The sequence below is a fragment of the Notechis scutatus genome, chromosome 5, assembly GCF_049901735.1.
Source record: "Notechis scutatus isolate UNSWTSFEM ecotype Mainland chromosome 5, rNotScu1.2, whole genome shotgun sequence".
NCBI lineage: Eukaryota > Metazoa > Chordata > Lepidosauria > Squamata > Elapidae > Notechis > Notechis scutatus.
The window spans coordinates 40,593,519-40,606,117 of NC_142013.1; the positions used below are offsets into that span (position 1 = coordinate 40,593,519).

The 12,599-nt window shown below is 32.3% G+C and overlaps 1 protein-coding gene across 1 annotated transcript in view; it reads left to right on the top strand.

The window, feature by feature from the left end:
• The window catches only part of POU1F1 (POU class 1 homeobox 1), a 17,339-nt gene continuing 4,740 nt past the window's right edge, over window positions 1–12,599 (top strand). The window contains exons 1-6 of the mRNA XM_087966628.1: window positions 1–142; window positions 4,667–4,732; window positions 6,912–7,025; window positions 10,088–10,330; window positions 10,475–10,639; window positions 12,223–12,283. Of these exons, the coding sequence (XP_087822754.1) occupies window positions 1–142; window positions 4,667–4,732; window positions 6,912–7,025; window positions 10,088–10,330; window positions 10,475–10,639; window positions 12,223–12,283 (791 nt within the window). The remainder of the gene's footprint in view (window positions 143–4,666; window positions 4,733–6,911; window positions 7,026–10,087; window positions 10,331–10,474; window positions 10,640–12,222; window positions 12,284–12,599) is intronic.

Here is a 12,599-nt window from a genome sequence, read left to right on the forward strand (position 1 = left end):
ATGAGTTGTCAAGTCTTTTCTTCAGCTGACACCTTCATCCCCTTGACTTCTGACTCGTCTCCCACTCTGCCTCTGATAATGCATCATAGTGCTGCAGAGTGCTTGCCCGTCTCCAATCATGCCACTAATGTGGTGTCTACAGGTACTGTTTCTCTTATTATAAAAATGCTACTTTTATCAGTGTGTCATTTTACTGGCTTCAGTTTAGCATTTTTGCTATGCTATAACAAATAATTTAAGAAATTCTTCAAGCAAAACCAGCGTTTAATTAGTTTATGGTGACTTTTAATTACCACGTTGCTTTCACATTGCTCTGAGGCTAATCTTGTAATCAATATTTGACCACAAATCAATGTCATTCTACTCAATATTTAATGATTTGAATTCATTTAAAATAATATAAACTTTTTGCTTTATTTCCATTTAAAAACTTCTGGCACAGAATGGAAAAAATAGAAACTTTACATTTTATGAAATGACAGGCAATGACTTAAATGAATGATAGGTATCTATCAGTGCTTTAATCCTGAGGTAATCCATTTTGATGCTAATTATGCAAAATTGGTTTATTTCAGGTGATATGAAATGACTTTGCACTTCCATCTGATTTTCATTATGCTTCTTTCACAAGTAGTTGGAATTAATTCAATCCATGAAATATAGAATGCTATTAATATTATAAAAATTCATTGGTGAAGAAAGCAAACAATAACGCTGTTCATGTAAAAATATTGAATTTCTTTATGAAAGACTGTAATTTAATTGCAATGCAATGAAAAAAAATCACTTTTTATTCCTTTCTATCCTGCCTTATGATTTGTTTTAAAAAATAGTTTTTCCATTGCTGACCCTCTATCATTGTCCATGTAATTACAAGCATGATAAAAAATAAAACTTGATGAATACTTTAAAGTAATAAAAGCTTGTAATTATCTCTAGAACAACCTTTAAGTTATTAAACAATGAAAGTATGTACAAAATTTTGTAGCTTTGCATTCTATACATGTATTCAGAAAATTTTTAGTTAATATCTTCTACTGATTCTTCAAAAGGAATAACAGACTTGATAATGTTTTTAATATATTTTATAGAATATCTCACATCAATTTAATCTGGCAACTGATAGTTGTACCTAAAGAAATATTCTGCTTCTAGTTGAATGGAACTACACATTTGGAAATTCTTAATTGAATCTGAGAACTTGGAAAAATTGTTAATCAATATTTCATATGATGCTAACCTGAAGATCCTGCTACAGTGTTCATTAGTGAAATACTGATTCATATTGATTCATAAATAGATGTACATATAATTCTTGGAAAAGGAATATAAATATTTTCTTGCTGGAAGATTTTAACTGAACTTGTATTTTATTTTATTAAATAATAGCTTTACTTCTGAATGCTTGCTTGTTTACTTAATAAATCCCAATTCAAAGAGTCAGAAGTCCAAGTAAGCATATATAGACCATAGCTTTGTTTTCTTTAGTACTGTTTTAATCGTGTCATTGAAAAAAATAATATATAGATAATTTTCTTGCTTTGTACCTCGATTGATAGCAAGATATTTTAGGCACTTTGAATGGTGTTTTCAAACGTACATCCATGGGAAAAAAAGATTTTTAAAGATGTGTTTTCATTGTTATACATACATAACTCAAAACAATGAATATCTAATACTCCATTGAATATCTAATACTCCATGCAAAGAAGTTCATGATCAGAGTGAAGAAATGAATGAATGGAAACTGTCTTAATTAACCATTTCATTAATGTAAATAAACGATTTAAGCTATTTAACACAAAAATAACAAGTAGATAAGTATCCTATAATGATTTCTGCAGGAACTGAAGTTTTCAGTAGTGGTGGTATCATTTTGATCAGAACTCTGATATGATCAAATGTTAAATCACAACTCTGCACTGAGCTTGGAAGCAAATCAATAGCCATCTCTATTAAAAAGAAACTCAGTATTTGATTTGTTTCATTACTTTGGCATTTTGCTGAATTAACATTTTAACACATTGACATAGTTTGACATATAATCTGTTACACAGTTGTATCCTGTAGAACAACATAAGAATATGCACCAGAAAAACAATAACAACTTTAAAAGCTGTTTTGTATGCTCACTTTCCTTCCTCTCTCTCTCTCACTCTCTCTTTTTCTCCTCTTTTAAATGATCAGTCCAGGATAATTACTTATAGTATTCATTGGTATAGGTGTCCTATTATGTAATATGCAGGTGGATAGTCATCTTTACCTCAATGACCAGTAGTATCATCTTAGACATTCTGATACTTTCTGTAATTTTAATCAATAAAGACTGGTTAGAAGGCCTGAGCATAATGGTCTAGATTTAGTGCAGTTTCATTTCATGTCCAAATGGCCAAACTCTTTTTGGCCAAAATTGTGATTCAAGAACAAATGGAGGGTGACAGTGTGGAAAAGATTAATCAATGCCATAAATCTGCTGTAATAATGATAATCATGAACTAATTATCGGAACTCTAAGTCGTAGCCCAGTGATTCTTCCTAGACAAGAATGTGTTCTGACAAAAGACAAAGGTTTCTATATATAAACAACTGCACTTCTGAACAAGAGATGTATGAGAAAAGCTGTACACCACTACCTTGGCTATTGTGCCAACTAACATTTTAAAGCAGTGCAGTCAGTTTTTCCTGCAAATAAAAAAAAATCAACCCAATGAAATGTCACTGATAAATGCTTTCCTTATCTTATAACTCCCCCCCCCCCCAAATTATTTTAATGATGCCTGAAAGTCACTATTCCTAGGAAAAATAAGCTTCTTCTTTCCTTATGAAGAAAAAAGTAAATGCAATCTCCTGGAACATTGGGTTTGATTCCTATATTTCTAGCTTTTAATGGCATGGTAGTTGGAAGGCTTACAAAGCAGACAATCCTGAAGATATATTATGCTATACTTTTTAAACTTTATGTTCTACCTTGTAGTTATAGCAGAAATCTCATTTTGAATTCAAAAGAAATGAAAAAGCTAATAAAACATTATGTGGAGATTTTGATTTATTCAGCTTTTTCAGGAGTATAATTTATTTCTATTTTAATTATTTAAAATCTGCTTCATATATGTAACAATTAAGATCAAGAGTATCCTACCACAGAATGGTTTGTTTTCAATTGGTGGCTTGCAAGTTATCATATGCAGCCTTCTTTTAAATAATGCAATATCTACAAATTCCTTAAATTTACTTTTTGAAGTTCCCAGAAAAGCATTAGCCTTAAACTGTTCATGTTTGTTTGCAAATTTGCATGGATGCTTTTAAGTAGGAATGTTGGTTTAAAATAAAATGTAATAGTATCATCATTTTTTTTGCATAAAAAGTATAAATAACATAATCAAGAAGACATTAGCCCAGTTAATTCTTAACACAACAGGTAATATTTTATGTATTTTGTTTTGCATTATATTAAAGTTACAGCTCACAGTGCTGACCTGTCTTAGATGTGCAATATTATCACACTTCAATACATAATCTGAAATGATTCCTAGAATTTTTGTTGCTCAAAATAAGTAATGAAGATCTCAAAATAAGTAATAAGAAATGAAGGTAAAACTAGCAGGCAAAGGCCATGACTCTGACATAATCAAATAACATGTCATTCATTATACAATTGACATATGTTAATGAAAGAATAGACTTATACTCATCTTGACCATTCCTAATCTTTATCCATTCAAGATGTCATTTATAAAGAAAACAATGTATTTACACTGAAACATGTAATCCAGCCCTTCATTTTATATGATACAAATTGCTCAGAGAGTTCCATACAGGTATACTTATCCTATTTGCAAAAAAGATCTTCAAGACAAAGAGGGTATGGGCAATTATTCAGTTGATCTCTTTCTTCTTTCTATATGAGATATACATACTTTCAAAGATTTTATTTCATGTTTTCCTACATTTCAGAGTATGATTCTTTCAAAGTGTTTTACAGATAAAATAATAGAACAATTTAAATATAATTTTAGAGGAGCATGTTACAGAATTTGAAGCAGACTTCAAAAGTTAATAACAGAAAACTAAGTACAGCTGTCATGATATTTCTCTTTGTAATGCAGTAAAATACTTATTTTATGTTATATTTGAAAACTAAGGGGTTGTTTTAAAAAAATGTTTAAGTATACTGAATAACAATAGTAATAATTGTAATACTTTATTAAAATTATTTGCTGGTTATTCAACCATTCTGAAATAATCATAGTACTGTTTAGGTAACTTTTTTTTATAAAAGTCTTGCGGAAATTAGTTTAATAAATTGATACCTAAATATATGACATGAATGGAAATATACATAATTTAATATGTACTAAATGTTTAACCAACTGCACAGTTTATTCCATGTTTCAGCCTATAACTTACCGGCCAGAGAAAATGGAATGAAAACTAGGTCCGTAGTCATTAAATTGGATTACTAAATTGCTGCATTGTATTCTTAAAATATTCAGTGAGTTCAGCTCCTGACAAATGCAAAAGATAATTTTCATATATTTTGATAGAGATTATATTTTATGAATTCATGTGCATGTTCTTACTGGTCTCATCTATTTGTTTTTGAACCCAACGCTTAAATATGCCCGTATATGTTTTTCCATGGCTATTGTGGGAACTATGCCTCCAGGTCTGCATTATTCTGTTCCTTCTTGTCATTATGGAAACCAACAAACTGCGTATGGGATGATGGCAGGTAAGAAATACTTTCTCAAACAAAATCTATTGCATTTTGAGTCTGTGGGAATAATAAAGACAATTCATGTAATTGGTTAATTGAAACTATAGCTTACCTGTGGCAATTACAAAAACCTAATGCCAAAATGAGTGCCAATCTAAAAGCCTAAAAAACTCATAATCATGGCTACTTGGAATTATGTTTTGGTCCGCTAGCTAATATTGTCATTGTGTTATCACAAAGTATTAGCATGTATAGAAAGCATGGCTGTTATGTATAATAAATGTAAGACCAATCAATCATTTGGATTTTCTCTGCTTAAGGATTTGTAAATGCTTACATAAGGAGGTCTGATCCATGAGAAGTATCTTGATAAAGGCCTTTCTTTGGTCTTGTGTCATTAATATAGAATTAAATTTCCCTTTAAGCTGAAACTGAATTCCAAATAACTTCTTAATTTATTTATGTACCTTTCTTGACAGTGTGTCAGAAATGCCTTCATTTCAGGAGTGGTTTTCTTTTTTCTTCAAATTCACATTCTAGATAATAGATTGGCTTTTCTTCAGACGACTCTCATCCACATACTAACTAGGCCTGGCTTGGTTTAAAATTGCAGCACAGTTACTGCTACTTCCTTTGACTTGTGCCAAGGAATATTACACACTGCTTTAATTCATTTATTTCATTTATTTATCTTTAAGAAAAAATATCAACAAAAGAAAAGGGAACTATGGAAAAGAGTGAGAGACAGTTTCACTCCTATTTCACTAGACTGTTTATGTTGCAATTAGAACACTATGTAGACCAGTGTTTTTCAACCTTGGCAACTTTAAGACCCAACCACCATTGAATTCCACATGCCTTAAATTGGCCAGAGTTGTAAAATACTTATGTAAATCTTTTGTAGAACAGTTCATAGTTGTTCTCATCATTCACCTACATTACTTATCATGGCAATTCTCCATGCTAAATAATTAAACTTCCTAAAAAGAATCTTGGTATCGATTAAAAACAAAAAGAAAAAAACTTCCAGATAAATATTCAGTGGAAAACTGCAAGAGGTTCTAAATAAAGAACAAAACAAAAACCAAACACATAGCATTATTTATAGGTGACTGGAATGTCTATGCAGATTCTCTCCAGATGGTTGTCCCAAATGTAACTGGACTTTGTTTTTCTTTGAAGGCATTTTTCTTTTTGTCCAAGAAGCTTCTTCAGTTCTGGCCGAATGGTGAAGAATGGAAGAATTTATATTCCTTGCAGTCAACTTGGTCATCAGAATGATAACAGCCAGATGACTTTTTCCACCATTCGGCCAGAACTGAAGAAGCTTCCTGGATAAGAAGCAAAATGCCTTCAAGGAAAAACAAAGAAAGTCCAGTTGCCTTTTGACAAAGCACCTTTGGGACAGATGATTGGAATGTAAAATCTGTAGAAAGATATGAACTGGAAATTACAGGTAGATTTGGGTGAGAATATTTTCAATACCTATGTCAAGCAGCATGCATATAAATCTTGTCTTTGGATATATCAAGTCAGTTGAGATACTTCCTGATTCAGACTATAAAAAAAGATCATGACTTATTGGTATCAGTTATATAGGATACATTTATAATATTTAAACAAAGTACAGGTTCTTCCTCACTACAGCACAAAAGTAGTGTTGTCAAGTGGACTAAGTGCCACAAAATATGCTGGCTCAAGGATTTCTAAGAACCACAGGGGAAATGACAGGTGGAATGGAAAACTCCTTTGTTGACAATTACTGCGAGCAGAAGACCAGTTGGTCTTTTGCTATCAGTTATCCATTTTCTGGTGCTTTTCTCCTCTGTCATTTTTCCTGCTGTCTATATCAAGAGAAGTGGGGAAAAGAGGAGAAACCCAGTTCACCTGGAGGAGATGAAAGAAACTACAAGATGGTTCTTGGAAATTGCTGCATATAGGTCAGGATGGCAAGCATTTGTCCATACAAGCATCTAATTCCCTAACTTTCATTAGCTTCCCCTTTTCTTAAAATTTATCTACAAAACAAACAACACTGGATGAATATGATACAATGCATTTTTTAAAAAAAAGAACATTTTGTGGGAATGGTTCTTATTTATTAATGTTATTATTGGCTAAAACTAAGGTGGAATTCTTTATCTCTCAATTGATATTCTTGCAGTGTCCTCTCCCTCCCGTCCATCTCTAATAGGTATCAAGCCTACTGCTCCAGATGTGCTGGCAGCAAGCCTCTCTCAAAGCCGTATTTTGCAGACCTGCAGCATGTCCCATCCCAATGTTGTGAATGGAGTTGGGACTTTACAAGGCAAGTCTCCCTTTCCTCCCCAGTGAAGTTCCTCTTAACCATCTCTTATTTAAACTAAGTATTTTCTTTTTGTGCTCTTGAAAGGCTGTCATTGTCTCTTTTGCAGCCGCAGCCACTGCTGTCTTATGTTTAATCTCTGTGCTCTATAGAGGCAGATTCTATCTACCTTGTACGTGCGCATCTGGTTTTCCTACAAAATGACACCTTACATTTATCACCATTGAACAGAATTTTGCTAGATACATACAACATATCAAGATTTTTTGAAACACGATCCTACAGTGTGATAATATCTCTCATTTATCTATTATTTACAAATTTTCTCAGTGTATTTCTAGATCCTTAAGTCATTTATAAAAATAGTGAAGAACACTGTACCAAGGACAGTACTTTCAAATACTCTCATGCGTTCCTTCTTCCACGTAGTCATAGATCCATTAAGGACCATACATCGGGCATACTTGTTCAATCTACTATGAATCTATGTGGCTGGTGGATTATCTATTCCATACCATTCCCTTAGTCTAGTAATATGTTGGCTAAAAACAGTAAGATTTGTCTGTCATGATACATATTTTAATATAACCACACTGGCTTCTAGAAATCACTGTGATTCTTCTTAAGTGCTTGCAAACTCGTTCCTTGCCAATTCTTTCTAATTTTCCCAGGTATTGATTTCTTATTGGTCTATAGTTTTCTATGTGGTTTGTAGTTTTCTTCTTTATACTTAGCCATGTCCATCAACCTTGCTGCTTCTTGCTCCCTTCTTGTATTTACTTTTACTTTTTTCAGCCTTATAAACTTTTCAATAAAGGTAGATCCTTTTCATAAAGAGATGAAAATATGATATTTTCAATGTGATCATTTGTGCCTCAAATAAGAACATTTGATTGATTTGTTCTATGATTCAGTTATTGTTGTTGTTAGCCACCTGCGGTATTTTCAAGGGAGTTCTCCAATACTAATATTCAAAAGTCAATATGCTTTTCATCCAGCTTCTTCAAAAGCATTTCACCTTCACTTTCCTACAATATCACAGAGAAAATAGTTGCCTAAATGATAGAGATATTTCTATCATTCTATGATAGAGATATTTCTATCGATAAACACATCATGAAGAGTGGATGGGAGAATCCAGAGTGGGATAGAGGCTTGTTTGATTGCTTGTTGTTGCAAAGGGTGGGGTGTGGGTTCATTGGTTTTACTCTTTTTATATTTGTTTTTTTTAATAAACTGTATAAAGTTATTGAAAGTGAGTTGGCAGCTATATAAATTCTCTAAATAAATGAATGGATCTAAATATCTTTCAAAAACTTTATTGCTACCTTATCAAGTGCTGGTCTACAGCATATTTTTTTGACTGACTTGGCTTGTATTTTTAACGGTTGATCTTTTTGAGTAGTGTACCTAGGCAGAAATAATCTGCTATTTCATAATCTTCATTTTCAATTCTAAGACTAATTGCCACATTTATTGGCATTAATTTTATATTTGTTAGATTTTATATTTAATATATGTTCTGTATTGCCAAAATGTACAGTTGCAATTAAATGTTTTCATCGTAAATATGTTTTATATTTATACTTTTTGTATTTAATCTTATTCCCATTGTTTCACTATGTTCTTTGATTTTCATTAGTAAAACTTTCATATCATTTGCATTATCAGAATATTACTGTAGATACAGTGCAGATTACTTATGTTTCTTTCTCAAATTTTAAAACCATGCTGATCCTTACACTGATCTTGGCTTTCATGGTTTTATCTGTTGGGCAGTGCTGGGCTTCAGTGTTTAGTGGACAGTTCATGTCTACAGATCTGACTTCTCTAAAAAATCAATGAGAAGTTAGGATATTTGGATATAAAGACAGGACTCTAATCAATCCCTGATCAGTTGCTTGTGATGTGCATAGCAGAACCACCCTGTGTCTGAAAATGTCAGCTACAATTGTTGGCAAAACATCAAGAAATCTTTTGTCTAGACCATGGTCACTAAACATTGAAGCTCAGCATTGGTCAACATGTTCATCTTCTTTTAGTCCAGCTCCCTTAATATATACTCAGCTTATAAATTGAATAAATAGAGAGAGTACACAGCCTTGTCTAACTTTTCCAACTTAGAGCTAGTGCATTTCACCTCATTCTGTTTGGAATGAGATTTTTTTTTAAAGACTTGTCTTGTTTCCATGATGACAATGAAATATTTTGAGATTCCCATTCTCTTAAATACATTCCATAACTTAACTTGGTTGACCCAATCAAGGATTTTTCTACATCAGTGAAGCTGATATTGATTTGATATTTTCTGGATTTCGCATTAAACCAATGTGAATCAGCAATGATGTCTCTTCTAAAACCAGCTTGATCATCTTGTGTTTCCCTTTTATGAAAGATTATAATCTGAATCAGATGATCCTAAACTTTAAGGTACAAGTTTGTAAAATTAAGTTATTGAATAATTTGAACTATTTTTAAATTTTTCTGTTGGCTATCATGTCATTCTCCAGATTTGCTATAATATCTTGGTTGGAACTTTTATTCTTCTTCTGTTGCTTAGCATATTTTTGTAAGTAATCCATTAACTCCTGAAATCATCCAACTTCCACCCAGATTGCTGATCTATCTTAATGTTCTACTACTAAAGGTCTTTGTACTTATGGAATATCTACTAAGGTTTCTTTGATGTCAACATCTGTATAGTATTTTACTATACTCTTTCCATCATAAATAAAGATGGACTTTTTTAAAAAAAAAATCAGTTACTGTTGTCCAATGTTGGCTCCCAATCTAAGGTTAGCTTTCTGAGTTCAGAGATCTTTTGAATGACATTTTTTTTTCTGTTTCCATCTTCAGTGTCTTTACAGATATCATTGTAACACTGCTGTTAATATTCAGGCACATGTTCTCTAAAAACAATTGACTGAATTCAAATCACTTACAATGTAAGCTGTTACCTATTCTTTACCAATGATTGATACACACTTAACAATACCAATACAATATTTTATCTCCTTAAAATTGGTTTTTAATCAGAAAGCTGTATGTGTTTTGTTTCTGAATAGGTGGTCTCACTCCTTGCCTGTATAAATTCCCTGAGCATGCTCTAAGTGCCAGTTCATGTGCACTAGGTCATAGCTTTACTTCCATGCATCCATCTCTACTTGGAGCTGATCCTACCACTGATTTTAAGCAGGAATTTCGGAAGAAGGCCAAGTCACTTGATGAACCGATAGATATGGATTCTCCAGAAATTAGAGAGTTGGAGAAATTTGCCAATGAGTTCAAGTTGAGAAGAATTAAGCTGGGTATGTGATTCATGCAACTAGACAACATATATTTTTATTCTAAAGTATCATATTCAGTGTTTGGAAATAACTGTACCTACAGTACCACTCTTCTTTGACCTTGGAATTTTAGTTTGATTCTTTAGACCTATTTTCTTTTGACAGGTTATACCCAAACAAATGTTGGAGAAGCTCTAGCTGCAGTGCATGGCTCTGAATTCAGTCAAACTACTATTTGCCGGTTTGAAAACTTGCAATTGAGTTTCAAGAATGCCTGCAAACTAAAATCCATATTAACTAAGTGGTTGGAGGAAGCAGAACAAGTAGGAGGTATCAGAGATTTTTTTTGTCAAAATTATTTGTGTTTTGTACAAGTCCTTGAAGAATTTGAACCTGAAAAGTTTTGAACACACATGGATACACAAGTAGCACTCATCAGCAACTTGCTAAACCAAATGAACAATAGGTTTAGGATAGTGCTGTAGTTGTGGAGTGCAGCCACTGAATTTAAGGAAGAAATGTAGCTATTTTAAGGACTTGTTGACAGGACTAAAAATGTGGTATTCTCTGTGCTCCAAATAACTTCTTTCCTTTCGAAACTGAAATGTTTAAAACTGTACGTGAAACAATGAAAATACAAAAGCATGGTTATTTTCAGACAATGATTCTCTTATTTTTTAAAGGAAGAACTTGATTATTCTCACAATCCATTTCCAAGTCTAATGTCATGTACCTTAGAAAGCTAAGCTAGTGTATATTTGCACTATAACAAATGTTGTGTTTGTGTATGTACATATATTTACATAGAGCCCTCTATATACATAGAGCCCTTTCTCACTGATGTATAGTGTGTCTTGTAAATAGGGATAAGATACATTAATGCTATGGAAACAGTGATTCCTTTTTACTATACATGTTCACTAAATTTATGGAAAAAGTGCATATAAATAAAATCAAATATTTCCAAAGCCTCCCTGACAGAAATAGTAAAGTACAATCTATAGCTTAAGCCAATAATGCTAAATATGTTCCTAAACTCTATCACTTCAGGCAATTATAAAGCTACTTTAATAAGTAATACTGTTTACACAATTTTAACTTGAGAATACATGCAGACAACATTTTTTATTTGCCTAATAACATACGTGAAGGTAAATTATGAAGCATTTCCTCAGAAGACTATGAATATGTAGATTTACACAAATGTTGTTGGCCAAATACACAATCAGATGCATATATATTGGACAATAATAGATTTTGGGGGCATTGGCCTCTGTACACCACCACATTGAATTTGAAATGAAATAACATGAATGAAGTGAAGACTTTCAGCTTTAACTCTAGGGGTTTAACAAAAGTGTGGCATTACACATTGAGGAATTACAGCCACTTTACATGCGCCCCAATTTTTGGTGGGTCATAAATAATGGGACAAATGGCTGACAAGCAGTTACAGGGTGCATTCTTCTTGATTAGTCTCTAACAAACCAAGCAGATAAAGATTCATTCACAGCTTGACTGTTTCATATCAAATTCAATGTGCTAACAGAGACCAAATGCCAAAAAACGTATCTTTATCCCAATATATGTAAATGGACATCATATGCTCCTGGTTTATTCACATGCGTTCTCTTAGTCATAATGTACAAAATGATTCTGAACAATTTAACTTTTATTATACAAGACCATAGCAGCCTGCCAGTTAATATGCATGTTTGTCATAAGAGAATAGTTTAGTTTGAATTTTAACAAACTTTACTGCATCTACCTCTCACTCTCACAAACAAGGATATATTTTATATACAAATAGAAACAAATATTAAACACACTACAGGTGACAAAAGATGTTTTGCAACATTGTGATCAATTACTGGAAATTAATTATTTTTAATTATTTTTTTCCCACTGTATAGCTCTATACAATGAAAAAGTTGGCATGAATGAACGGAAAAGAAAACGCAGAACCACCATTAGGTAATAAGAAATGCACCTTCTTCACATGTACAGTCCTCATGAGTTATAGGGATTGTCTTGATGATTAGGCTTCTCTATTATATTTTCTCCTAATGATCTACAACTTGTATGGAACTGTTTGGACATGCCTGATTAAACTGTAGGTTTCAATGAATATCTAAATGAACACAAATTCTATGAACTGTGAAAATAAATATTACAAGTTTCTGCAAATTATGAACAAAAACTATGAACAATTGAAGTTGAAAAGAAGTTGGATTTTACAGCAATACAAAACAAAATATACTTCCAATTCAACTATGGATTACTCAGTAGG